General features: G+C 37.3%; 1 protein-coding gene across 1 annotated transcript in view; it reads left to right on the forward strand.

Annotated features, from left to right (window-relative positions):
- The window catches only part of CA8 (carbonic anhydrase 8), a 60,902-nt gene that overhangs the window by 15,791 nt on the left and 20,430 nt on the right, over nucleotides 1-24,681 (forward strand). The window contains exons 3-6 of the mRNA XM_018561814.1: nucleotides 14,236-14,360; nucleotides 18,920-19,015; nucleotides 21,485-21,547; nucleotides 23,848-23,896. Of these exons, the coding sequence (XP_018417316.1) occupies nucleotides 14,236-14,360; nucleotides 18,920-19,015; nucleotides 21,485-21,547; nucleotides 23,848-23,896 (333 nt within the window). The remainder of the gene's footprint in view (nucleotides 1-14,235; nucleotides 14,361-18,919; nucleotides 19,016-21,484; nucleotides 21,548-23,847; nucleotides 23,897-24,681) is intronic.

Raw genomic sequence — 24,681 nt, forward strand, 5'->3', positions numbered from 1 at the left:
ACATAAACAGGGATTTCACCACATTTTAGGTATCACCTGTAAGCCTAAATGAGAGCAATAATTCTAGGGCCATAATTATTCACCTATGGACAATTTTGAGTACCATTTTCACCATTGTATGGGTGTGCAAGGCTTAACTTGTTTGGTATCTATTTACTTAATGTGACCCCATCTTTTATACATTCCCAAAAAATATTGAGTATTATATTGTGTTTGTGTGCAATAAATTGTTAGTGTATTTTACTAAAAATATTCAATTGATGAACATTTGAGCAAATATTGTGCAACATAAGAAAAATACAGCTACCATTTTTTTATTCTACAGGACCTCTGCTTTTTGAAAATAGATAATTGTTTGAGAGTTTAAAGTAATTTTGTATACACAAATTCAGATTTTAACTTCTGTGCAGAGTTTCTTAAAGTGACACTAAACTCTAAGGAGTTATATCTTACAGATGCATTGTACCCTAACTAATAACACAAATGTATCTTATTTGTGTATCACTCAGCTGTAAATCCTCAAATCCTCTCTGAATTGTTGCTGACACTGTCCATCCTTCTTGAGGGTGGCTACATTTGTTCCTATGGTCCCTGTGTGTGTTGTAAAGTCCCATGATGGACTACACTCTCAATACAAATTAGTAAACTAAACATGAGACTGTAGTCCATCACAGGAGTGAGCTTGGAGCGGTGGCTACTTTACAACACACACAGGGACCATGGGGAACAAAAGTAGCCACCCTCTAGGAGGAAGGACAGTGTCAGCATGAATTCAGAGATGATTTGATCCTCTGCAGCCAAGCAATATACAAATAGGCTACATTTTTATACTTTTTTTAAATTGAATGCATTTTTAAGATTTAACTCCTGAGTTTAATGTCACTTTAAGCTTATTTAAATTGAAAGTTCAGTTGGGCTTTAAAAACAAATACTAAAATGTTATCAGAGGATAAAATACATTTTAAAATAGAAAAAAAATGTTAATTTTCTATGCTAAAATAAATAACTGAAGTTAAAGCAATAGCCAACACTTGTTTATTCTGGAAGGACTTTGTTGAGCCTGGTGATGTAATTTTGTTTTGTGTGATGGCAACATATTTTGCCATTGTCGTTAGTGTGGTGACAGCTTTGTATTTGAAATAATAGTAATATTTAGGGTTGCACAGATACCAAGTACAGTACTCTTTACAAGTACGAGTACATGTACCAATACTTTTGAGCTCCAAGACTAGACTAGAGAAAAATTCAAAAATTAGGAGGCAGCTGTCATTTGTAAGGAGCACACTGAGCTCCTGGGATTTGTTACATTTCTGTTTTAATGTACGATTTTGTTTTTATAAATATAAATAAAGGGATGCACCAATACCAGTTTTGCGAGTACGAGTACTGATACTTACCGAGTACTTACAAGTACGAGTACTGATACATTTTTGTTTATTGTCATGTGACGGTTTTTCTAAAACAATACAGACTAATGATTTCAGGACAGTGGTGGAGTGCCAGGGCCAGGTCCCAGCTGCAACCGCTGCAATCCTGGTAGTTCTCCTGAAAATGCCAAGTATCTGCACTGGTACTCGAATAGTATCTGTGCATCCCTAGTAATATTGTAGTAAAATGTAAACATAATGGTGGCATGTTTTTTTTTTATACCTAACAATAGCCTCAATGTTTTTATGCACAGCACAGTAAATACCTTATATTTTGAAGGCACTGAGTTTCATGCAACTCTAGCCTAGGCCACATGGTCTGTGGTTAGAATACTGTTTCTGTTTTTTTGGGAGTTTACTCATAGAAAAATTCATTTTGTGTGTATGTTGTCAGTAACTGTTACTGTGAAGATTTTGGGAAATGGTTCAGTGGTCTTCAGACCACAGTTCAATCTTCCTGTTTTGCCCTGGTTCGCATACTCTGGAAATCCAGTATAACCTATAGTAAGGTGCTACAACCATTCTTTAAAGAAAGACAATGGGGGTGATTTACTAACCTAAACACACGCACGCACCAGGTGCGTGTGATTTTCACACAGCAAAACGTATTTATCAACCAAAAAGTCTCTAAAAGCATATTTCCACCAATGCCATATATGGAAAAATCATGCACATGATGCATATATAATGCTGCTTCACAGTTTAGACAAAAATGGTTAGCTCATGCATTTACATTCCTGCATTCATCAACGCAAGCAACACAACATAGAGCTAATTTACACAACATCACCTTGTAATTCATGCAGGGCTTTGCACAACACACCTGCTGGGTGTATACACACTACAGAGGTGTTTAGATTCCACCCATAGATCATGCTGGGAGGGAACACACTACAGAGGAGTATACATGTTCGTGGTGTGTTTATAAGGTTAGTAAATCAACCCCAATACATTGTAGTTACAACAAAAACATTCTTAGTGGCCAAGGGATCCCCCAAGAGCTCCCAGTGAACATGGGTCCATTTAGAGAGGTTTGCTTTGCACCCTTGGCTCCTACATCACTGATTTAGGCTTGGTCAATTTAAACATTAACAGGATTATTCACAAAAGGATGAAGAGTTTGGAGAAGGCAGGAGAAGAGAACAATCTAGGACATCATAGCTAATTTGGAAAAACTCTCCAATTCAGCTCACTTTCCAGTTCAGCTATGTTGTCCTAGATTGTTCACTTCTCCTGCCTTCTCCAAACTCTTCTCCCTTTTATGAATAAGCCTGTACATGTTTGTATTTAAAACTGACAGCTCTTTCTATAAAATAATTATCTGCTTCACTACTATATGATGTTCAGTGGTCATATGGGTGACAGGAAATTTTTGCAATACTTCTGAAAGTGACTATAAGAGGAAATGCTTTGCAGTCTTAAATGTGTAGGTGAATCTTAGTTTATACATTTAGGAGATATAAGATCTTTGTTAAAAACATTGATTTATATACTGCAATCTTATGAAAGGTATTTGCATTATCTGGGAACTGCAATCATTATGTACTGCATTTAAAATACACCGGAATCGAAAAGAATAGGCTTATTTGTTGTAAGTAGAAAAGAAATGATGAGAACAGCAGTTAATTTGTAAAAAAAAGATTAAACATGGGACTGAACCAGCGACCCTGAGTTGAGGGTCAAACATCCTGAGACCCTGAGATAAACCTAAACTCCTCAGTCTCCACGGTCAGATCCGGAGAGTTTTCAGCTGTGATCATATTTGACCAGAAGCTTGTAGACGGATCACAAAGACTGAGTGTTCTGTAATTCTGAAAATAGAAGAGCAGGGGAACTGTGAAAATATGATTCATATGGGTTTCTTCTTCTATATTCTTACATTGTCCTATGGCAGGAATACCCCAGCATACAAAGTGATATGAGGGGAAAATTCATTATAGCTGGCACTGTCCTAATGAAAAGAATCTTGTGCCATACTGTCCTCTAAAGGAAAAGTTATATACTATTTTGAATGCAGACGTCAACACTTTTTGACACTTTGTTCATAGTCAGTGCTGGTAATAAAGAAAACTGTCAGTTGTACTGTCAGTACAGGTCCATTTACATTTCTCCAGGCCATTGCAGTGGATTAACACACGCGTGTCAATGTATGTTGCATCAGTTAGCCTGTTCATTAGGAATGTACTGCCAATGCACAGTAATGGCTAGAATTTTAGAAATAAAATGTTTTAACCCTATGCATACCCACCACCATACCTGCAAACTTTCCAAAGTTGGTAGTCTGAGACTGGGAGCAAGGTGAAGGGCAAAGAATGGGGTAAGTAGAGAGAAGTCTTAAAGTGACATTAAACCCTCAGATTTTTTAACATAAACCAATACTGTAATGTGCGCCTTACTGTAATCCATGGTTGTTTCCCTTCTCTTTGCTGCTCTTCCTTTTAAATCCTCATGTCTTCTCATGCTGGGCAGAACTTCCCTTTGCAGCTCAGGGCCTCTTCCTGTAGTGCTGGCTCAGATTACAAGCCTATACAAACAGATACACAGACACCGTGTATCCATTCCTGAGACAAGGCAGTCTGCTGCAAAACAGAAGTTCTGCAGAGCATGAGAACAGATACAGATTTAAAAGGAAGAGCAGCAAAGAGAAGGGAAACAACCATGGATTACAGTAAGGCGCACATTACAGTATTGTTTTATGTTAAAAAATCTGAGGGTTTAATGTCGCTTTAAGGCTCATGCTGTTGTAAGAGGAACCATTAATTACATCAAAGATATCTTTACGTGACCACATAAATGAAAGTAATTTTCATTTATCATTTCCTGTATAAGATAACACATACAAATAACACTTTAGTGGGAAAGGGATTATTTCCTCAAGGTCCTTATCTTCAAATAACCTGCTGCTAGTCAGTTTTCTTATAATAACACAAATGCTAAAGAAAAATCCCACACACATATATATAGATATATCTATAGATATATGTAGAGATATATCTATAGATATATCTCTACATATATCTATAAATATATATATATCTATATATCTACACTGCCAGGGATTACAAAAAATAAAAAAATACTTTTTTTTCGCTGCTATACTCAACCCTCTAGAATTGTCCTCCTCAGACTTACCGCCCCTGGTACTACTAGCTAGGGCTCTGAGTTGAATGACAGAGAGCATCTGTTATTCTGTTTTCTGGAGTTAACCGTTAAAGAGACACTGCTACCAGAGGCCCATTGTCTCTACAAAGGGCCTACCTCGACCTCCATATATTCACCTTACCTCCGCTCACTTGCAGCTCATTGCTCCTCCGCAGCTTGTAAAAATACATGGCACTTCAGAGTATGTGGGGAGCATGTGCATGGGCAAGATGACAGTGTCCTCTTAGGTTTGTTGAGTAGAGGTATTCATTGAGCACCTGATGTGAACGATGTAAGGAACCCAAGGCAAGTCTAGGCTAATGATGTTGGTCAATGATGGTATTTAGGTGAATCCTTTTTATAGACATCATGCTTTAATGAATGTATAATAATATTTTATGCTTAAGTAAACTCATTTTTTTAAAAGGTTATTTTGTCATGAGCTTCTTACTAAGTTGATGTGATGTGTTTAAATAGTTTACATAGAGTTTCTTTTACTACAGCTCTCTCTCTTGTGTTCAAACACTGTTTAACAAAATCCAGTACTCTATGCCATTTTCTTAGATTGTACTCATAGAAGGAAGAACATATTTGACAAGTTACTGCTGTTGCTGCCAATATTTTCCAGAAATATGTAGCAGCTAATTTCTAACATTTAAAAGCCATAGACAATAGAGAACAGTCAGATACACATGCACGATCCAACTTTGTCTCCTGGGCCAGGTACTACAGCAGCACTCTGTTTAGGACAATGAAGTATGGAGGGAGAGTCATGTGTATATGATTCATTTATCTTACACTCCCAGACCAGTTACTCACTGTTACTGAATCGCTCTAGTTCCATCTGGGCTACTGTATTGGAGAATATAGTAGGGAGGGGTAGCCATTCACTGACAGCTCTAGAGCCAGGGAAAACAACAATAGTGGCTAGGCAAGCCTTCCCATCATGCTTAAAGCCACAAAGTAAGTCCCCATCATGCTATACAGAGCCTCCACCATTGCAAAAGAGCACTCTTCCATGTCACAGAGCACCCCATGCAATGGTATCTGTTAAAAAATGGAACCGTGATAATGTATGCTTTAGTTACTTCATAAAATGACCTGAAGTCAAACAGGAAAGGAAACGACTGAAAGAGTTCGAAATTTTTTGGCTGTTTACCACTAAATTGTAAAATCCATGTTATATTTAATATTTTTTACCCATTTTATCTTTGAAAACATGTAGAAGACATGTAGAAAGCAAAACAAGTATTAAATGGAAAATGTATTTATGATCATAATTTGAATGTATGAAAAAGCAACCAACACATATTTATGTAGAACTGCACTGAAATAAAAAGGCTATTGCAAAATTGCTGTGTGCAGGGCAAGCTTAACGGGACACTATACTCAGGAGTTAAATCTTAAAAATGTATTTGAGTTCCCTAACTAATAACAAAAATGTATTTTATTTGTATCAATCGGGTGAGGATTCTCAAATCATCTCCGAATCGGTGCTGACACTGTCCTTCCTTCTGGACGGTGGCTACTTTTATTCCCCAAGGTCCCTGTGTGTGTTGTAAAGTAGCCACCACTCTGAGCTTACTCCAGTGATATACTACAATCTCATATTTAGTTTACTAATTTGTATTGAGATTGCGGTCCCTAATGGGAGCGAGCTTGGAGTGGTGGCTACTTTACAACACACACAGGGACCCTAGGGAACAAAAGTAGCCACCCTCCAGAAGGAAAGACAGTGTCAGCACAAATACACAAATAATATACATTTTTGTTAATAGGGTACTTAAATACATTTTTAAGATTTAACTTTTGAGTTTAGTGTCACCTTAAGGTAGGTGTTTGTCACTGGAAGAACACTATGTAAACCTGCACTTACAATATAATATACACATATCTGCACCTATTCCTATGAATGGGTGCATGTTTGCTAGTTAAGTGTACATTATGAGGGTTATTCACAAAGCTGCTGAAGGCAGCCGAGTGAATAACCCACCCGAAGCGAAGTGAGCCAAACGCTGTTTGGCTATTCACTTCAGGAGCTACGGCTGATCCTTCAGCTAGCTTATTGAGTAACCCTCTCAATGTTTTAAGGACTCTAACTGTATTTAATAGCATTTATGTTTTTCTTTTATATAATATACATATAGAATATGATCGTATAGTGGAATATCTTTAGCCTGTCATTTTAGATATATCATTTACTTCTGGTAGTGTGCCTTATCTTATACCATATTTACTAAACAGTTTTACTTATGCGATACATTTCATAATATGTTTCGTTAGGCATAAGATCAAACTAATTGACAAAATTAAATCTGAAATTGTGATTCAGCAGGGATCAGAATTCTCCCTAAACACTAGCAACTAAGTTTCTTTTTTGAATAAATACCTTGATGTGACAATAACAAATCCTCAACAAAATAGTTATCTTAATCTAGTATATTTAATTCCCCTTCCTCATGATGACCTGGCCAATCCACAGTACTAGATTTCAAAGCAGAGCTATGCAGAGAAAATATATTTTAAAATAAGAAAGCTGCACATCATGCATGTGTGTGCACGGGGGGTTATAAATAATACAGTATATAGAATGCTAGCTACAGACTAGAGTTTTGCTTACAGAATAAAAGGAAAAATGTGTGGGCCCCTGAGGCCTGGAGTTGTGCAGCACTGATTTAGACCTACCTGCATTGATACTGCAGTTAGTGGCAATGTGTCCTGATCTCCAGAAGTGGATCCAAAGACAATTTACTACATAGTAGTGTGGTTTACAAACAGAGGCTATAATCTACACCTGTCTGGTTTTGCTACATAGTGGCAACTCTCACTTTTTACTGACTGTGCTATGGGGGCTACATGTTCCAGTGCCACTACCAAAAAAAAAAAAAAGGAAGCCGTACCAGGTTAAAGAAAACCTATGCTAATGTTAACTTGCACTTGAATACCAGAGTGGCCAACTCCAGTCACCTAGAATCAGGTTTGGATGAAAGAGCCTCTCATGCTCATGTAAACCATGGCCTGTAAACATGGTTATCCACTGATCTGTGGCCTGTAGTGGGAATTACATGTACTATGGTGAGGGTCACATTTAGCCCCATTATATTTTAAAATCTTGTTATTCTATAATTACCCGGGAGCCTCCAAAGTAACAGCTTCATCTAATTAGTTAGCATTGGGTCTTTCCCCCTTATGCCTCCCTACTGGCTAATTAGGCCACCTAACACAGTGAAAGGCCAGGGGCCACATAAACTGGAAAAGACAGCACTGAGCATCAACATCCTGGATGAAGTCGCTATATGCAAAATAGAGTACTCTGGGTTTCAAGCATGTTGGGGAACCAAAAAGTAAGCTGCAACTGTTGTATACAAGATCAAATTCACTCAAAAGAACATCAGTAGCAGTACAGGTACCATTTAAGATCTTTGAATACACTGTACCGTGTACTTATGGGTTGTGCAGTCAATTAGCATGACGTGAAGCAGGCGACAGCCCAAACCAGATTTGCCATTTGGAAGCTCTGTCAAATGCCATAAGATGTGGAAAAGGAAAGTCACTGCAGACTATCAATGAACAATCTAAGCCAAAATAGATGATTTCGAAACATTCTCTAATTCAGCTCACTTTCCAGTTCAGCTATAGATTCTTCACTTCTCCTGCCTTCTCCAAACTCTTCACCCTTTTGTGGATAGCCCTGTATATATTTTAAAAAACATGGCACTCATCCTTTAAGACTTTACTTAAAATGAGTGGGAGCTGTAAGACACTAATGCTCTGCTAGCTTAGTAAACTTCACTCATAAACAGCACATTTGGCTCAGTGTCCTTGATTTTTCCTGTAGAAGTGAATAGATATTGCTACCATAATTCTGATATCTTATCCTATTTTAATGCATGAAACTTAACCAGAATTGATATAAATATAATTTTACAGACTGAAACAAGCTAAATCCATTTTGAAAAGTCAATTAAGTAATGTGTATAATCTGTTGTATGTGACAACAGTATGTCACTTAGATAACATTAGTGCATTAGTCAGTTATAACAGATGGCCAGTTTAGCGAATAACCCAGGTAATATGAAGAAGTTCCACAATTTCCGTAGCTGCTATTACCCTAGTCTTATAGTATATATATCTTGCAAAATATTCTGTTAATTTACCCTGGTCTTTGAAAACACATAAAACATAAGCAGATGCACAAATACATTTTATTCACAGAACTTTATGTCACTTTTGTTTCTCAATAGGCTAAAATGGCTACTAACATAGTGCAGTAACTAGGGTTGGTTACATAGATGTGAAAAATCTCATATTATTGTAATTTATACCTCCCAACCCTCCCTCAGCTCAAGGGGCTTTCCTTCTTTTGGAACTAAATCTCTCTGTCCCTCTTTTCTCTTCAGTTGTTTCTATTTTTGGTCAGATGTATAGACCTCTACTATTTAAAAGAGAAGTAAAGCAAAAACTTTTTCTTGGCTTTACTTCTCTTTTTGGTCACACAATAAATGTACTCTTGTGACTAAAGTCAGCAGATAGTAGGCTAATGCCTATCTGTTGACAGTGCAGTGCTGCACCACAGCCAGAAAAGATCCCAACAAATATGCTTGTAAATGGCATATTTGGGATTCCTGCTGCAGGAAATCGCAAGTTCCTGATGCAGGAATACCAAATTGCACCTAAAGTGTAGGTATAAAAGAAGCCTAAAAAGTCTGCATAGAATTCCTCGCATGGAAAAATATATAACTACGAGGGTTATAATGCCTCCATATCTGCAATGTGAGATCTATTAGAGTGACTGTGAATGTTCATGTACGATGTTATAGAGGTGTCCTTATCCCACTAATGTATGCTTTTCTGTAGTGGAATTTCAGTTTCTCCTTCTTGAAACTTCTTCACCCAATGCCGCACATTGCTAATTTCCACACCAGCATCCCATAAACATTCTTTAGCTGATTTAGCGGATTTCCTTAGGTTGGCAACCCTGTTTTACCAGAAATTCGACTACAGCTTAACGTTTAGCCGCAGATCTATAGTTTCAATCACTCAATCTGAAAAAGAAAAGCATACATTAGTGGAGTAAGGACACCTCCATAACATGGTATATGAACATTCACAGTCACTCTAACAGATCTCAAATTACAGACATGGAGGCATTACTTTTTGATTGACCTTCGTATATTAACATAAAACCAGTACCGTTAATATTTAAAATGCAGTCCCTGCTCTATAGTCAAGCACCTGCAGCTACACCCAAGAATAATATCTTTATGGAGTTATTGATCTGCTACAGGCAGGAGGTCTCCTGCCATCCCATCATCTCTCAATGAACTATTGCGACAGTATAATTTTCTAACAGCTAACAATGTAAAATGCAGCAGCAGGGGGTTGTGCATGACAACATGTGTACATACAGCCAAGAACATAAAGACTACAATGCAGACTCTAGAATATGCAACATACTGCCATCTATGGGTCAGTATTTTAGTCTAGGAAGAAGATGCTGCCCCTGGATGATGCTTGGTGAGAAAGGGCAGTGACATAAGTGTCAGGGAGGTACTGTGATCTTGGTGAGGGGTAATAAATACAAAAACAGAAAGTAAAAATGCACAAAAATTTAATTTACCCTTTACGTAAGAGGACATGGAAGAACACATCAAAGAAATATAAACCATGAACAGAAGAATATAAAAATAACTGATAACTGTAGAAGATGCCAACAGCCAAAAAAATAGCTGGGGAAATAGAAAGGCAAGCTTATATCAGCAAAAACATAAACATGTCAACAATCACATAAGGAATGAGCCAAAACTGGGAGACTCAAATCTATCAAAAGTAGAATGACACCTAAAAAGTAAATCTAAAAGTGGGGACATTCAACCAAAGTAGCACAAATGTTATATCACTTACAGGGAGATACACACTGAAAGAAACACAAAAGTAGGATTAGGGGTACATAAATGAGAAAGCATACAAAAGATAGATACAAAAATGAAACCAAATCAAGACAACATATTGAGAATAAACATAAGCTGGGATGTAATTTCAGTGAGGGGTCAGTGCCACATGTTGTAGCGTTCAAGCTGCGGCTGATGCAGTATTTCTAGGGACCCACCAAAATGTAATAGTATAGGGTGATGTGATATCTAGTTAAATCTCTCATGAACATTACAGAAAATCATGTAGCATGGGATTCAGAGATTATCAGATCAAACATAGAATATTAGGGGATAATACCTGGAAAGTTGAAGTAAACTGTCTGCTAGAATTAAACAATTGCTGATAATTTGCATTATGAAGTAATGCAGAGGCTTAACATGCCTGCCAGGATCACCTTTCTATTTTCCATTCTACATGAAAATAGAAAGATAATTTCCAACAGGGAAAAGACTGAGAATTTGACACGAATTATAGTTTTGAATGATTTAATTTATATAAACATTTTTCACAATAATAAACTTTTCAAATCAAATAATAGTTATAAGGTGTATATTGTTTAAATATTGTTATGTGATTATTTTTGCAATGCCCTTTTACTTTTACATACATCCATAATATAATTCTAAACTCCTGGTTAGGATTACAAGATTTACAGTCTTTTCTATAACTGGAATGCTTTCAAAACATTCGTCTATAAGGAGTTTTCTTTTTCAAAGACAATTCCTTATGCTTCAATTTCTGTGGCATTTCAATTGAATCCATTTTCATTGTTTATGTATAATCTGACCTATCTATTAAAATAAGCTCTTAATACATTCCTCTTGCCTTTCATAAAATCTAATTTACTCTAAGATTACATTCCTGTTTTAGTGTTGACCTTGCACAGAAGATTTGAGGAATTATAAGGCTGAGACAAAAATCCTGACACTTCAGCTCTGTGAGAAAATCAAATGCATCAGATACATTTCCCAAAGCTGCACTATGTACTCAGAAAATAATAGGATTCTGTGACACACAAAACTTGGTTACACATCAGTAGGGGAGTGAGGGTTTATTAGTGTGGGCCAGTGTCCTTGTATGCACCTTCCCTCAAAAGAGTAAATTGCTACATTTTATTGCTATACATTTTTCAATTAGCCAGAATGTACACTATATTTGTTGTTATAAATGGGGATACAAGTTCACACAGGCAAGGGTAAAATCACAGCACTTTTCTGTTGTTTAATTTCTGGGATTTTGAAACACACAAGTAAGCATGACATAAGTTAGATTTTTACTTCAGCAGACACAGATCACTTTCCAGTATCCACACCACCAGTGAGATCTGCCATTCAACACACACAGTTTACTCTTCTGTATTTACACCACCAGTGGGAGCTACGATTCAACACACGCAGTTCACTCCCCAGTATCCACACACCAGTGAGATCTACCATTCAACACACACAGTTCACTCCCCAGCATCCACACCACCAGTGGGAGCTACAATTCAACACACACAGTTCACTTCCTAGTATCCACACCACCACTGAAATTTACAGCTTAGCATACATAGTTCAATCCCACAGTATCCACACCACCAGTGAGATCTACAATTTAACATAAGCAGTTTGCACCTACAGTATCCACACAAGCAGTGAGATCTACAGTTCAACACACGCAGTTCACTCCCCAGTATCCACATCACCAGCGAGATCTACAGTTAAACACACACAGTTCACTCCCCAGTATTCACACCACCAGTGGGAGCTACAATTGAACACACACAGTTCATTCCCCAGTATCCACACTATCAGTGAGATCTACTGTTCAACACACACAGTTCACTCCCCAGTATCCACACTACAAGAAAGTGTTATTTTTTAGACCTTAAAATGATTAAAAAAAAAGAACATATGCTGTAATAAACGCTATACATTCCCTTTAAAGTAAGATAAATATTCTACAATGCATGAGCAGAATGACCTATAGCTGGTGTAGCACATATATTCAAACTCCAGGTGTACTCTATGTTGGTGCCTTGGCGGAGCCACTCAGGAGAATGAAGAATTTGGTACTGGCATGGACCAGTTTAATTCCACAGCCTTTTTCGTTTTAGCACTACACAAAGTGGCGTGGACAGTATACTGAGCTTTTGCATGTATTGAGTCATTTGGCTGATTTGGGTGCTTTCTTTTTACTGGGTATATTAGTGGACATTGGAAAACCAGGTTAACTGCTTGACTTTGACTCTGGTTTTTACAATGTTTGTTTACTGATAAAATATTCCAAAACATTTTCTTGTAGGCTCTTGCACACAGACACCGGCCCCCGTACAGCTTACATCCTGGTGTATTCCTGCCTCCAAGTGCAACATAGCCTCACATTAAAGTCAATGGCTGTGTGCTATTGTTGGCGGTTATATACTAGCACTACATAAACCCATGCATGTGCATGGATATAAAATCTTGGACATAGACTAAGTGCATCTGAAATTTTACAACAATGCACATGCGGGTGTATGTACTGCTGATATACACCCACCAATAACAACGCACAGCCATTGACTTTAACTGTAAGGCTTTATGCTGCATCTTATACGTCCCAATCTTTCTTCTTTACCCTATTCAAATAAGAGAGGAGGCTGTTTTAGTAACTGTAATTGGTTAAAAAAAATCTCTTTTACAGCTACTTCGTTTCTTTTCTCTTGGCTAAACAGAGCATGTAGATTGCATTTCCAAGCATTGCATACATTCTAATGCCTAATTAATTTCTACACACATTTGGTTTTAGTGAAGTAAAGGCTAGAACAATGTTTTTGTAAAATCCCATGGTTTTAAGGTGGTAAGATTGACTAAGCTGACCAAACAGTTCCTAATTCATAAACATTTTAGAAAATATCCTCTTCTGTGTTTAGCTATATATTTGTGATACTCTACATGTAAATCTAATCACTGTAAATTAGTGCTTTAAAATGCTTGTTTGTATAGCTTCTAAATGAATGTATAAGGCATCCAAGTTTACTCATTACATATGCAAGACACTCTTCACGATTAGCAGTATTGTCAACTGATTCTGGTGAGATGTCTGCCTGCATTCAAGGACATGAGATCCTCTGATCCGCCTGAAAATCACTGTCTTCTCTGTGTGCCTCTGTGGTGCAGTAATGTCAGCTCATTCAGTCCAGAAATGTACAAAAAGGAACCATCTGCTCCTAAAGAGTTCTACCAAGGGAGTATTTTTGACTCTCAGCAGAGCTTTAAGATATGCCATCACTGGAGGGGTGGGGAGCTACCACAGGACAGCAAATGCCTACAGGTTTGAATGCTCCCCTCCTTTTGCCTTAACCATATTGCAGCAACAACCATCTACTAGAGCATGAGAAAAAATGAGGAGCCAAGAGCTACAGTTTTCCTGCATGAAACCAGGCCCAGAGTAACTCAAGAGCAGATGAGAACAAATTCTCCACTTTACAATTGGTTAGTGAGTTCTTAATTTTCAAGATTAGGTGCACTGTAATCTAGTCTTCAGTATTTCTGTATTTATTTACCCTGTTGCTGAATCGTATTTGCATTTTGCAGTGTATTTGCATAAGTAAGTACAGCCAGAATGTACAAGTGTACATAACAGGAGGAAGTCACTCTGGTTCTATTGTTGTTGAGTGCAGATTATGTACACATTTATTTGATTAAATGTTTTATAAAAAGAAGCAAACACAATTGCTAAATGTAATATACATACAATCCTTTTTTAGTTTTAACAGGTGGTTCTCTACCTCGAGGTCACGAGTATGAGTTACATGAAGCAAAATTTCACTGGGGCAGGGAGAATCAGCGAGGATCAGAGCATACAGTCAACTTCAAAGCTTTCCCAATGGAGGTATGTGAATTCTAAGTTGTATACGGTACTTTTGGACTAATTTAATCATAAAGTACACAGAACGTTGGTTTGCAGGACTCATAGCAACCAACCATTATTTTGCTTTTATTACTTTGCCTACTGAATTTTGCTTTGCCACTTCACAAAATCAAATTATTAAATAAGATATCCTGTTTTAGGAAGTCTCCAAAAATTTATGGAGACAGTACAATTTATAACTACTGGTGCTTAACGAAGAACTCAGATTGCAGGTTTTCAGGTTTCAAAATTGTCCATACTTTATGTTCTGCTTGTAAAAATTCAAAATATTTTTCTTTTTAGTGGTATTTATAATTGCATATAATTCTTCTATATATACAACTTTAATTATCACCAGCTTAAAATTTCAGATCAGACTGAAAAATGCATGCCTACCTTGGCTAGCATTGTCTCTAAGGAGAATAGAGCAAAATTTGTTTTGCTGGATGCTTGCCAAACCCAGCGGGATATCTGTGAACTCCAAACATAGTGGCCAAACCCTACCAAAGTTAATGGGAGGTGAATCTTATAACTTTTGTGGCCGTTTTCAAGGCCAATTTACAAGCATCTGTTAAAAAGGGCATACATAGCTGAGCACTGCCCAGGGGGTACATATACTAATGCAAAAAAATACTATAAAGCTTGGAAGCAGATCTTTTAATGACACTTAAGGGCAACATAAAAATACACACTGATGTGCAAAAATTATTTCATATAGATGTCAATAGTTGATCAGATGTGCCACATCCCCAAATACTAGACAACCAGACCCAAATACATACTATATGGAACTTTTAAGGCACACAAGTATTACCATCCAGCACTGCAGTCCTGTTAAAAAATCCTTTTTATTAGAAACAACAATAAAATGTAATAAAAACAATAATGCGTTTTTAGTTCATATACCACCTCAGCCTCTGAAACCAAGACTTTAAACATTCGATAAGATATCATCGTTTATAATGATTGATGACTGCAATATTCCACATATCTCTGGATATATAGGGGAGGCGTTGAAAAAGCTCTCGATGTGTTTCGTGAAAAAAACTTCATGAAACTGCCAAACAATCAATATGTGAAAATATATGCGGTTGTTTGGAAGAGACCCAGACAATTGAATAACATAACTTTCTATTCTTAAGTGAATGAGGAGCAAAAAAAAAAACGATTTCTGATCTTATTCGGATGGAAATTCTTTCCCTTGAGAATCTCCTGAGGTCCCCTATGATATAGAGGAATTTGGTGGCTGCAAAGATAAGACTAGTGATTTTATCATATTATGGATCTGTGTGACAGCATTGATACATGCAGGGATTTTCTGCATTTAAAAGTAAAGATAATGATACAGAAAGGCAGAACCATTATAAGTGATTTGTTAGCCATTGCGGTTTTGCTTCAGCTTGCTTTAATTAGCAACAGTGAACAATGTCCTAAAGTGAACTTAAAAGAGAACTATGGGGTAAGTGTTTTTCCCCATAGTTCTCTTTAGGATCACGGGAGGACATATACTAACCTCCCTACGTAACCCAAAGCTCCGTGTATCGCAGGCAGTTATATTGCGGGCTATTGCCCGCAATATAATGAGAGCGCCGCAGCTGGGACGGATCCCGACAATACTGTCTGAATCCACCTAGCTGCGTGAGTGACAGCTGGCTTTGCTTATCTAGAGGCAGAGCCAGCTGTGCTCGCCCCCTCCTCCGTTCGTTCATCCACTCAGCGCTGGAGGATCGGAGAGGGGAGGGGGGAATCCCGGCGGGGAGCGGTCACAGGGGGGGAATCCCTGACTCACATTCACCACTCACTCCCCGATCGATAGAGCCAACCTGTGACAGCTTCTTTGTCACAGGTCGACTCTAACTATGAGTCTGAGTGGAAATAACTTACCTCATAGTTCCCCTTTAACTTATTTCTAACACTTTTTCAGTACTGATCAATGCTTCTTCATCTTTTGGCAAGTTGCAATGTAGTGTTTTCTATACAATATGGAGATCCTTTGGTCATTGTACCATTGCTAATGTCAGCCTAAAGCAGAACTCTAGAACAAATGATTATTAACAGCATTGGGTCTACCCCCGCATTGCAAGGGTTAACTGCTCATTTTATCTAGGGCTGGAAATAAAAAAAAAGTTATATTCACTCAATGCTCTGAGCCAACTGGATGTCACAGTGCTCCCTTCAGCCTCTCTCCTCCTATGCTACAGCGATTAAATGTCCCTCGGCATCCTCACATCCTTTACACAGTGTATAGAACATGATGATTGATGGGACCTTAGACCTCTCCAGCGGGAGAAGGACTCTAGGGACCGGTCTAAAGAAAGCCATCTTAGAGGATTTTATTTTCCTCCTAGACACAAATGAGCACTTAACCCTTGCAGTGTGGGGGTAGCCCCACAGCAAGGGTTAATCATTATTTTCCCCAGAGTTTTTCTTTAAACTAACAGCTTGTGTGTAAAGTACATGTAAAAACATGTTTTCAGTTTTATATATAGTAAAGAAGTGTTGAAATACTGTACATATATAATAACTGGTTTACCTGCTAAATGATTTGCATTTCTTACTATCTATTCCTGAGATATAAACAGCTTTGCTCAGTCCTATCTGGCAGAGCAGGAGATATTTCTCTGCTGCAGTTTAGTAACACTTACAGGCAGAGCCGGATTTCCCACAAGGCCAACCAAGGCCCGGCCTTGGGGCAGCAGGGAGTAGAGGGGCAACAGGGGTGTGGAATTCCTTTTTGTAAGATCTTATTAAATCCCAGTGATAATGACTATTTTCCGACAGTTTAGAATTACGATTGCCCCTGACTAGCATTAATAGCACAATAGAATTCTACATTGGCGCCAGAAGGAAAGCATAAGGTAGAAATTATAGACAAAACAAATGTCCTATCACCTTAGCGTTTCCTTGTTTTGCTTCTAAAAAAAGGTATTTTTAATGTAAGGTGAAATTTGTTTTTATTTTATGACCTTCATAATATTATATTTGGCTGCAATTTCATGCAATAAACCCTGGTCCTTTCCTGATTTAAATAGCTAAATGGCTCTGTGTGTTTGATAAGAGTATAATTGTCTGCTCTGAGTGTGATATTTAAGAGGGCATGCGCTTATTATATTACTGCACTTAGCATCAGATTTATTTTTTGTGACAAGCATAACATTTATTCACAATCTTTACAAAACAAATAGTGGAAGGAAATGCTGCAACAAGTGACAATATTTGTTTTTGTTTTTTAACTGGCAGAAGATGAAGGACAACTCTCCATAGATAAAGGTTTTGCTGTCATATGTCTGAATGAGATTCTAATCTAACGTTATGTAACATGATTTAAAAGAGTCTTCACTACATAACATGGCAGCTGTTCTTTTCAGCGCTGGAAGGTGACATCTTCCAAAGTATAGAGGAGATTACTGGATCTAAAGTAAAACAAATATACTCAAGCATGTTGCTGCTTGAGACTACTATATTGTCAGGAGTATGAGTCACAGTATGGAAGAAAAGTGTTTGGGTCTTTGCCATGGCAAGGCCTAGGATTTGTACATGATTATCATTCACTGCTTGCACAGAGAACATAATTGGATCTATGCAAGAAGCTAAGCATTGAGTCTTGAAATATTATAATAGTGCAGAAACGTCTAGCTGTTTACACTTTGCTTAATTTGATGCTGCCATGCCCTCTTGAGACTCATGAGCTTTTAGAACTTGTGTGAGATCATTAGGTAAGGCAGTTGACACTGTAGCAACTGTCAGACTTTGGAGCCTTTCAGCCAGACAAAGAAAATATATATAAATAGGGGGGCACAATAAAAGCTTTCATAAACAAAATCTGCACCGTTAGGCTTTAACAGGGTTTTTTCACAAAAGGGTGAAGAGTTTGGAGAAGGCAGCAGAAGTGAACAATCTAGAACAACATAGATGAACGGAAAAGTGAGCTGAATTGGAGAATTTTTCCAAATCAGATATTTTGGCCTACATTTTTCACTTCTCCTGCCTTCTCCAAACTCTTTACCCTTTAGTGAATAGCCCTGTTAATATTCAAATTCTTTCATAAGTCCAGCTCTAAGTAGTCTTCTTTTTAAGAACTCCAGGTTTTAGAAAAATTAACCCTTTCAGTGGGGCTATCCCTGCACTGCAAGGGATAACTGCTTGCTTTCCCCTAGGGGCAAAAATAAAGTATTAACCTGCCTGGTTGCTAGACCACTAGTCCTGCCTGGCCTCAGTCCTACCTGGCTGCTACACTGTGAGGCATTCTGTGATTTGAGAAGGATAGATGATCTCACAACCCCAGCCCTTCCTATACCCTTCACACCTTTGCGTTGTGGTAACGTGCTCATAAGTACAATGCGTATTAACACTTGTTATGTGTTTTGGTGCGTTATGTGCATCCCAAAGTACTTTCACAACGCATTTGTGTTGCAGTGCAGTAATGTGGTAATGACATACGTGATGGTGGCAGGACGGGCAGCAGTGAAGCTAAATGATGAATAGCTGTGTATGTTACAGTTCTTTCCTTTTTACTGTGTTTTATTGTTTTATATCTTTAGCTCCACCTTATTCATTGGAACTCTACTTTATTCAGGAATATTGAGGAAGCCTTGGGGCAAGTACATGGTATTGCTATTATATCCTTATTTGTGCAAGTGAGTATTTTTATTACACTATGGAAATAATTATGATAAAAACATATAGCACAAATGGTTTAGGTACGTGTGCCAGATTCCTGTAAAAACAATTAATGTTTGTACTAAAATTCACTGCTGTAGCCAGAAGAGCAAATGACTGCTATTGAAGTTTGTGTCAAAGAGCAAATTGTTTAGCAGCATGAAGGTATAAAATGCACTGGTCTCAATAATATTTTTCTTATAATTGTTGTAACTATTTATGGAGGAGTGGAATTAAGATCCGTCACCCTGCCTTTCCTAATATGGAAATCACCTTCATCCCTCAAACAGCTATCAGAGGTTGGTCTTGCAGCTGAGAATCTTGTAACTCTCCTGTTAGGTCACCATATATTTCTTAGGAAACGCAGAAGGTGAAGGCAGGACACATAAAAAAATGAACCCTGTCCCTACACCCAAAATAGAAAAAAAAATTGTTTTGATGAAATAGTTTCCCTTTCCTTTTATCTGTAAAGCTGGCTATAAGTACATTCAGTTCTGTGTAAATCTGTATATACAAAAACATAGAATAAAGTAATGTAAAAAAAAAAATTCTAAGTAGGAAAACACTAATTTGGTTTGGTTGCAAAAAGAGGTTAGGAAACACTTGTACAACCTTTGGGGAGTATATTCTGGCAGTCTCTATACTATTCCCCTTCGGGAACGCCATGGAGGCTTAGGCGTGGGCAAAGCATAGGTTTACTTTAAATAGGAACTTTACCCACCAATTTAATGTCTCCCAAAACAGTTACTTTCAAGGCATGCCAGCTGTTACGGTTGCCAGTGTGCTTTTTTAAGCTCTCAGCCTAACATTCAAGCCCTGAAATGACTGGTCTTATAGATGATCACATGTGCAGCATCATGGCAACTGCAATCCAAATAGAGGCTAAGATGGCACCTTCCTTGGCTATAAGGGATGTAGTTCTGCTTTAAGCTCCAGTCAAGTGACTGCCTAGGCTGAGATAATTGCATTAGGAGTGTATAGACATTAGTCTGCTGCAGGCTGGATGAAATAATTTCCTCAGTCTCCCCTCCTCTAGTATTTACTTACTGACAATGTCGTAGCATATGTATAAAATATTTTCTGCACAGGCACCAGGATTAACATGACTGTGAATAACTGTGTCATCCATGGGTCAGCATCTTGTCCAGGAAGTAGTTGTTGACCCTGGAGGATGTCCAACAAAGATGTTGCCAGCCTAATGGGAAAGAAAGATGAACTCTCTAGCAGGATGCATACTGATCTCAGAGAGATAATAAATCATTGCTTAGCTTGCATGTGACTAACATAAAAAATGGCAAAGGACTCATTTACTTATACATAACATGCATTTATGATCTTGAAACTCTTATAGTGATGTCGGATTGATATATTTAGCACATCATCTTAAATAGGGTTATTTTCTTTTAGCACATGTTTGGTGTTATTACTCGTGTTATTATGTGTTATTTTTATTTCTAAACATGCACACACCTTTTAATTTCATTGCTTATTACATAGTTACATAGTATTTGAGGTTAAATAAAGACATAAGTCCATCAAGTCCAACCTATTGTGTGTGTGCATTATTAATCTCATTGTTTTATTATTTCCATTGTATGTATGAAAAATCAAAATTGGTTGGCGCAGTGTTTATTTACATTTACTCCATTTTCTTGATAAGCAAGTGACCAGACAGGCTGGAAGTTTAGATTCTTTTTGTCTGTGGTGTTTGAAGCATGTGCAGTATATTATTATTATTATACAGGATTTATATAGCACCAGTATATTTATAACAGTTTGCGCATCGCTTTACAATATAAGGAAGGCATTACAATCACAATACAATTAAAGACAAGATGGTAAGGAGAGCCTTGCCCCTGAGGGCTTACAATCTAAAAATCACACAGTCTTTTTGCAACTTTTTTGGCACACAGGAAAGATCTATTAAATTAAGTTTAAAAAAAAAAAAGACTTTCATAATTTTTTATCATAGTTACTTACTTTTTGGATTGCATTGAAAGATAATACTTGACAGAAAAACTTATGCAAATTGATGTGTGTGGCCAGCTTTACAGATGCCACGAAGGGAGTTTTTTTTTTAGATATATATTGTATAGAATACTACCAAAAGATGCTGTACAATATAAATAGATATTCTCTTAAATCTATCCCATGGCGTGAGTAAACTATTGTTCTCTTGCAAGGTTTAACCTATAAAATATTAACATTCTTTTATATGAATTTTATTACACATTTCTGTGCAGACTGTGTAGAATAATTAAAATTGTGATATGATGAAACTAATAAAATGCTCAGGTTCAGTTAATATTACTAAAATTGTATGTAGATGATTATATGCAAGCACTACTATAAAATTGCTTTATAGTTACACTTTTATTATTGTATTGAGTACATACTTTTTTTTGCAGCTGTTTTTATTATCATTCCCTTTCTCGTCTGTGTTTTAGATAGGAAAAGAACACGTAGGCCTAAATGCCATCACAGACGTTCTTGAGGATATCCAGTACAAAGTAAGTCTTTGTCCAGCTAGTGTCATGTTTAAATGAACAATGGTGATACTCTGCCTAATAAAACACAAGCTAAAAATACACTATTATTTTCCATAACAATAACATCAATTACCTTTCTATAGAATGGCCATTATAGAGATCACTTTTAGCTATATAGTAAAAGTTATGTCCACCAAGATTAGTTATTTTAGTACTTGAAAAAAGCACACTTCTCAGTAGTAAAAGTTCTTACACAGCTTGTGTTAATAGAATACCAAAAAAACTGTAGTGGGTCACATAGCTGGCATGCCAAGATGGTATGGCCTGAGTGACCAGTATGTGATCTGCATAATCTGCAGTGACAGTTGCACATTTTTGAAAATAATTTCTGTTTTGCTGTTGCAACTAATCCCATCATATAAAACAGTGTCTTAGAAAGTCTGTGCTATGACATATTTGATAGACTAAAATATAAGTTTTTGCTAAAAAATCCTTGTTTTGAAGTACAATTCCAGTTGAATCAGAGTAGGAGATAAAGTGGGACTGCTGTTGGGGTTTTATTGCCCCTTGTTTCCCAGTTGGTGAGATTTTCCTTCACTTCTTTTGTTGTCTGTAATTCATGACATTTGGGAAAATACCTCCAATGAAGGCAGAGGAAGCAGTAAAATAATTTTCGTTTAGTAGAGTGGGGTAGGGCTAAAATATGTTATATATATTTTGCTGGAAAGGAAAAGAATGAGGCACTGGACACAAATTTTCACTCAGTGCAATTAAATCATTATCTAATCCTAATGGCTTGGCAGCTCTCCACAAAGCAGGGGACTCCCAGAAGTAGGGGTCACACTGATTGAGAAATCCACATGTAATATAACTAATTAAAGTGCCAAAACACTGTCTTATGTGTTTAAAAGTATTTAATTGATTCCACAAGAGTGTAACATGCAGCCATGTTTCAGGGGACAAAAAAAATACCCCATCATCAGGGATAAAAGAAATACAAAAATTGGAATGACATTTGTGAAAAGCATTAATGAACTAAATACAATTGGCGAAAAGCTATAGTAATAATTACCCAGAAATTGTACTGTATATCAGTGAAAGTGAAAAAATAACCACTAAAAGTAATAAGGTCTAAGCTTGCCCTGGAAATATACATCAACATTTAAAAAACAAGTTGTAAAATGAAAGATTTTGCACCCTTAGGGTTAAATCATTAAGACAAATGAAATAATAAAAAACATGCATCTGTTGCTGTGTCTGCACTGGAAAGGTTTTCTTTCACTTCCGATGTAGTCACCATAACAAGAAGTGAGGGCAAATCTCACCAAAAGGAACAAGTAAAACACTGGCAGAGATTCTAAACCTTCCCCACTCTAAATAAACCAAAACACTACTGGCTGGAGTTCCACTTTTAGTATCAGTGTAAGATGCCTACATCATTTTTAGTGCTTGACAAGAATTGAATCTACAGTTCAGATTTTTTTAAATTCATTTATTTAGTCATAAACCTTCAAAATCTAGAGCTTTCTATATGGCTTAGAAATGGCTGGAAAGTATAATAGGTATGTGCGCATCTTCTAATGACAACTGTCAGTCACAATTGTGAAGCAGACATCACCAGTAGACTCTATAGTGATTTATTTGGAGGGTTTGCAGTGTGCGCCCTCTCGAGACCCCTCCTTAGGCTGTCTTTAAAAAGACTTTAGGGCATATGAGTAACTATGGGCATTAGACTAAAGCCGAAACATACGTCTAATAATGAATGAGTGATCATTCAGCAATTCAATCCTTTCAGTTGGATACAACTGAACAAAGAAAAATATGGATTTGGTTCAATTTAAATTGGATCGTACACCAAGATCTTATACCAATCATTCACGGTTGATGACAATGATTGCTTATTGGTTGAACCACCAATTTTGTGCAATTTCTGATAAGAAGATTATTTTGCCATAACAAAAACTAAATTTTTGGAAACAAACTTTAAGTAACATATGTTTTATGGTTGATCGCCCATGGAACCTATTGCATTAAAGGCATACAATGAAAAGAACAGATTAGAATACAATCATTCAAAAATCTTACTGCTTATAACTATATATTGGTTAGTATGTAGTACAAAATACGACATTAATACTAGTTTCATATCTCTTGTCCTTGCTATAAAATTAGTAATATGGCCTTGTACTCTTGCCAACCAAAATGACTAGAGATGTCATAAATAGTAACATTGTAAAAAATAGTCCTTCAATCCAAGGTCTGTAGATTGTTACCTGATTGACAGTATTCATTCCTTCAAGTTTTTATCTTCTTTATTACAGGGAAAATCAAAGACTATTCCGTGTTTTAATCCCAACTCATTATTACCTGGTGAGTAATGTTTTTAGCTGCATTATGGATTGAATTACACTATGGTTATATTTAATATGATATTGTTAAGGCATTTTTTGTTAAACTTGTCAATATGTTCACAGTGTATTTGTGTTTTGGTGTTAGAGATGGGGGTAGAGGAACACATCAGAAGTTTGCGAAGCAACTGGACCCATGTAAATTAATAATGTTTTATAATATTGAAGGCTCCCACTTCTCACAGGCACAAAGTAAATAATATTAGGATCCCCTTCCCTCAGCTTGCTCACAGGAATAATATTATTTGACATTGTGATGCAATACCAGATTTCACCAGCAGGTTGTAACTGTAAATATTTGGCCTGAGAGAAACTCAGAGATAAGCGACTCATTATTATTTTTTAAAAAAACCACCCCAAAAGATCCCAGCTCGACACACTAAGGGGTCTATTCACGAAGCTGCCGAGGGCAGCCGAGACACAGCACTGTTTCTCTCCTTGGCGGCAAGGAGCGGGAGACTCGCGGGGCGCCAGGGAGAGTTTGCTGTTTGGAGATCAGTGTCCCAGGTTAGCAGGTAACCAGGGACGCTGATCTCACTGCAAGTGGCCGGAGTCAGCCGTAACATCACGGCTGGCTCCGCCCAGCTGTCAGAAACAGGCTTTCAGCACGGCTCAGCCAAGCCGATGCATATGCGTTCGGCTCGGCTGAGCCGCTCGGCCATGATCGGGAGCTGCACGGGCTATTGTGAATAGCCCGTACAGCAGGCTCTCGGTTCGAATTAACCGATGGACTCCCGTAACCGAAGC

The sequence above is a fragment of the Nanorana parkeri genome, unplaced genomic scaffold, assembly GCF_000935625.1.
Source record: "Nanorana parkeri isolate BGI_ZX_2015 unplaced genomic scaffold, ASM93562v1 scaffold546, whole genome shotgun sequence".
In the NCBI taxonomy this organism is placed as follows: Eukaryota; Metazoa; Chordata; class Amphibia; order Anura; family Dicroglossidae; genus Nanorana; species Nanorana parkeri.